The 5,316-nt window shown below is 38.5% G+C and overlaps 1 protein-coding gene across 1 annotated transcript in view; it reads left to right on the top strand.

Moving 5' to 3' along the window:
• The window catches only part of MYOM1 (myomesin 1), a 71,806-nt gene that overhangs the window by 12,483 nt on the left and 54,007 nt on the right, over window positions 1-5,316 (top strand). The window contains exon 5 of the mRNA XM_018553410.1: window positions 1,300-1,392. Within this exon, the coding sequence (XP_018408912.1) occupies window positions 1,300-1,392 (93 nt within the window). The remainder of the gene's footprint in view (window positions 1-1,299; window positions 1,393-5,316) is intronic.

The raw sequence follows: 5,316 nt of genomic DNA, 5'->3' as shown, positions 1-5,316 counted from the left end.
GGGGGGGGGGGGGGGGGTGCATGTTCACTGCTTCCTTGCTATGGGCATACCATCCTGCATGCCTGGTGTCTTGTGCTGGTTTGTTCTGGGAAGAGTGAAGCACTGAATCTCTATTAAAAACAAAGGTTTAGCATTCCCAAAGCAAAGACACACTTTAAAATGGATGTATCCTATTCAAAACCATGAATCAGTTTGAATATTGTACAAGCCAAAATGATGGGGTAATGTTGGATGAGTGTCAGAAGGAATCTACATTTACTGAGTGAAAATAAGATGAATCATACAATATAGCACTACCCCCTTTGAAGAACAGATGTCGCGCTAATCTTGTTTGATGACATTTTCACATGGGAAACTGGGAAAATGTGATGCTATTATGGATAAGCAAATCCTCTCCTTTGAAAAAAATAGGCACAAACCACTGTGATAAATACAGTGAATGTGGAAAATCAAATCTTAGTCAAAGAATGGACACATATTGGGTGAATTTCTCATCAAACTAAAGATAAATACACCCCTAGTATCTGTTGTATATAAGTCACTGATAGGTTATGCAAATAACACTTAAAGCTAGGGATGAGTTCAGAATCGGACCAAATCTGGTCTGAATCTGAGTTCCTCCAAAACCAGAGTGAAACTGCTTACGCTGCTGCCCAATCAGCTGTGGCCAGGGAATCCCTGCCCACAACTGAATGTATGCAAAGAGATAGGATGCTGTGATGTCAATGGCCTTATATCAGGGGTCTCAAACTACTGGCCCGTAGACCAATTCCGACCCATGAACCAGTACCATTGTTATGCTCTGGACTACAAATCCCAGCCCTCAGCCAGCTAACAAGTCAGGCACACAGTCATGAACTATCTACCTGACTTAGGGGAACAGCTAAACAGTCTGTATCTCTGTCAAATATAGACTGCCTAGCTGCTCCTGGCAGTGCCAGCGCTCAGTGTGAGTGGCAGCCTTCAATGAGCACCGGCCAAAAGGAAGGATTAGTAAGGTTTGCACCAGCCAAAGGTGCAGACCATACTAATCGCTCATTGGACCACTAGGGAATGTGCCCCCTCCTTGCAAAAAACTTAAGCAGGGAACATTTTTTTGAATAAAATTCACCTATTGTATGTATTGTAGATCGCTGAAACAATATTCATATTCCTAGATAATTGATGGATTTATGATGAATGGTTAATGCCTCCAATTGTCTGCTTGTAAACTGTCTAACCTATATTTTCATGCTGCCATTGTATAAGACACATTCTAATGTGACCTATTCATTTCTGGTTACTGTGTCTCTTATACAGGTATAAGAATAATGTTCCTATCAATGATCAAGCTTATCCTGAAAAATACAAGATTGAAGGAGAATATGGTCTTCACTCACTGGAGATTTATAAGTAAGTAATTAGCAGTCACTAGATACATGTACTGTATAAACATACAAAAGAAGATTCTTGAATGTTTTGGGCAGCCATGTGTGTTTCCTTTTGTTTATTGTTAGCTAATGCAGGTATGCAATGAATGCTACACATTGTGATACACCTCATAGTATACTGATAATCAGGGATTAACAGAATTGTGTTCCCATACACTGCTGTCACCTCCCTGTCACGTCCACTGACAGATTACATGTGTCACCTGTTTATCACTCATTGCAAGTAAACCTTTGTGCCCTAAAGACAGCCATTTATGTTTGTATGTAATAAAGGTTCAAAAACCCTATAATGCAAAATAATGTGAAAGAATAGCACATCCTTCCTAAAGGACCACTGCAGAGGGCAGTAGAGGCTGTAGAGGCTCTGGCATTTAACAGTTAAATGACAGGGATGGGGATTAAACTTGACTTTGGCAGAAGTTGTTGTCCAATGTATATCCTTAGCCCAGGGTAAAAGGTGGTTCATAGAGACATAGGGATTGATGTAAAAATAAATATAGGTATTTGCAGGTCCCACAAGGTGCTGCACTTCAGCACACATATTAGGACAGGCAACATTCAGTTCAAGGCTTAACCTCCCTTCTAATGCATAAACATTATGTTTAGCCTACTCTTAACCATTAACCTTAACAAAACCCTTAACTTGACACTTATCACTTAACTCTAAGCCCTAGTCCTACTCTTAACATGAGTCTACCATTAATCTATCACTTAACCCAATTCCTAAAAAGGATATACATGGTTAGAATTGTGTTTGGAAAAATGTGCTTTCGGAACGTTCGTTCGATTTTCTAATAGTTGACGGGTCAAGCCAATTATCGATTTCAACCATAGTAACGAAAAAAATCAAAAGTTCAGGATGGAAAATCCTTGAAAAAAACCTATATTCTATCAATGAATGTTATTTTCATTTGAGAATCTTCTTTCATTACAAAATTGAATGTTAAAATCAAATGAAACTTCATATGGCCTTCTAGAAGTCTGTGATGTAATTATCGAATGTTCTGATGAGATTTTTCGAACGCAATTCCAACCATGTATACCCAGCTTAACACTACATGAACCCGTGCAGCTATAGATTTATCCTATCTAGTGCCTGAAATATCAGCACCGGAAGCTACCAGCTACCAGTCCTATCCCAAGATGTAGCAATCATGACATTTTTTCAGTGTTACTTATTTTGCCCTTGTGGCTAATGTGATTTGTGTATTATAGTTAATAGTTACATCTAATATTGACAATTTAACAAATGTTTATGCAGCTCTAAATCTTCAAAAAAAGCTGATAGAAGTCAGAAGAGCTTCACATTTTTCACTAAGCTAAGGGAAAAAAATGCCTTGCAAAGTAAACAACCTATTTGCCTTTAGTAAATCAACCCCATAAAGTCCAGATGTAAATTTTATTCAGACTCTTGTATTGTAACAACCCATTGTATTTTGGGTGTTCAAAGGGCCCCCATCCATCGGAGTGGGGAAATGTTAAATGAAGCATGTACTGGACAGGTAAAATTGGGATTATCCTGATTGGTAATTATAATAATCACTTCAGATGTGGGTTAAGCCAGTTTTAATTAAGAGGCATAAAAAAGTAGTTGACCAAGCCCACCAGAAAAAGGGTTTCACTTACATATTGGTGGTAATGGAATCTGAAAGCCCTAATGAATAGCAAAGTGACCCATGCTTTTAAATGAAGAGAAATTAAGGGGTGTCATTATTGTGCTCCTTCTTGAAAGGTTGTATTCAGCTTCATTTTTTTCTGGAAAGTTAAAAGTATGCAGAAATTGGAACAAAGTAAGAATTCCTGCGCTGCATGCTTGTTATGCGTCACACATTTCTGAAGGGTCAGGGTGACAGCCAAGTAACTAGCATATTCTAAAAGTGATCAGCAAAATTATTTCTCTTAGGACATTTTGTTGAAGAAGTCGTGCCTAGTTATTTATATTCACAAATATCCTTAGTAAAAACTAAAACAAACACAGAAACAAGTTATTATACTAGTTTTAAATTTCCCCCGGGTCCTAATTAAGTCTTTTTAACATTAAAAATCTTTCAAATTGAATCAAACACAGAAAGGACTTCCTATAATCCCCTTAACTAATTACAATGTATTTCATTTCAAATATGTTACTAATAACTGGACATATTAAAGTGGACTTGTTGCTCATAGCAGTGTATCAAATGTCTTTGTTCATGTTACACATGCATTTCTGAGAATGCTTGTTGAAACCTGGTCGGCTGCCATGTACAACAGCCATATCTTTCCTTTGGCTAGGGTGATGTCAGGCGGACACTTTTAGCACCATGTCTGACAATATAAAAACCCTGTGGAAAATGTTCACTGGTATGTTATAAATATTGGCTCCATGGTCCGGTCACATTCAGATCAATGGCTGCCTTTCCTATGCACATAGTATATAACTGAAATGCATAACATAAAGTGTCAGCATGTCAGCAGATTACATTGTAATTACCACGTAGGTAGGGAATGTAACAGCATCTCTTACATTTCAAATGCCATACTTCCAAATAGGCCAGATGGGGTGCCAAAAGTGTCCTAAAGTGCTCATCAATCAGGGCAGTGTCTCGATGCCTTGTTTATCATTGAACCTTTTGCAAATTATTGAAACCAATATACAAAGCATATAACATTCAACAACTCAAATAGAGTTTCTATTTGATGCTTTCTGTATATTGTTTTGTCAAATTATGTTGTTTTTTTCATTCATTAACCAAGCCTATAGGTAAGTTTCCATTCCATCTGTGGAGGATCAAGACCATTCTTTATATAACTCCAGGGATCCTGGAATAACAGTTACCAATCGGTAGCAGAAGATACTTTTTTTACATATTCAATCATACTACCATATTTTAATTATATATTCTAGTATTGTGATGTAAATAATATGCACTTACACATGCTCTTCTTTATACAGCAGTGATTTGTCACAACTGTTTAGCGTTTAACAATAAAAACAATAATTTTAAGAAAAAATATTCCAATAGTAAAAAAAATATTTTCAATTTGTCAGGGGAGGGAAATGACCAGTTTCTGGTGTAAAATGGCAGATTGTAGTTCTTCAGTGTCATGCCACTATACATTAAGTACTATCCTTGTCGCACTCCTTACCGATATGTCCCTTGTAGTGGGGGGTGCTCGCAGTGACCGCGGATGGCGCCGCGAATGTCAGCAAAATTGTAGAAATGTCACCAGCACACCAATCCTTTTAAGATAGCAAAAGCTTCATTTATTGAAGTTTTTTGTCATATGACCAAACAAGCGCTTTCGGGACCGCACAGGGTCCCTTCATCAGGCTTTAGCATTGACGATGCTAAAGCCTGATGCTAAAGCCATTGACGATGCTGAAGCCTGATGAAGGGACCCTGCGCCGTCCCGAAAGCGCTTGTTTGTTCATATGACAAAAAACTTCAATAAATGAAGCTTTTGCTATCTTAAAGGGATTGGTGTGCTGGTGACATTTCTACAATTATGCCACTATACATGGTGGGGTTGATTATTACTAAAGAATAAATGTCTATGTGAATTTACTTAAATTCAATCACTTCAATCAACTAATCATGTGTGAGCAAAAATCATATATTTATCGATCATATAGTTGTCCCATACACTCACGCTGTCCCAGTCTTTTAATAAGTCTCTCTTGCAGCACTGCTGCTCCGGCCTCAATCTTCAGGGCCGCTGTCTGGTTCCTCGAGACAACCACAATAACATGCCAATCCCCCCAATATGTTTCATGAACCCGCATCTCCCTGCTGCACTGGCCTCCACACTGACTCCTGGGTGGAGTTCTCCTGACTCACAGGTGGGGCCCTGAACACATCCCAGCACACTCTTCATGAGGGATGTGCACAGGTGCACAATCAGGTGC

This window comes from Nanorana parkeri, unplaced genomic scaffold, assembly GCF_000935625.1.
Source record: "Nanorana parkeri isolate BGI_ZX_2015 unplaced genomic scaffold, ASM93562v1 scaffold7, whole genome shotgun sequence".
Classification (NCBI taxonomy): Eukaryota; Metazoa; Chordata; class Amphibia; order Anura; family Dicroglossidae; genus Nanorana; species Nanorana parkeri.
Note: the sequence above shows the minus strand (reverse complement) of the source record. Positions and strands in the feature narration are given on the sequence as shown.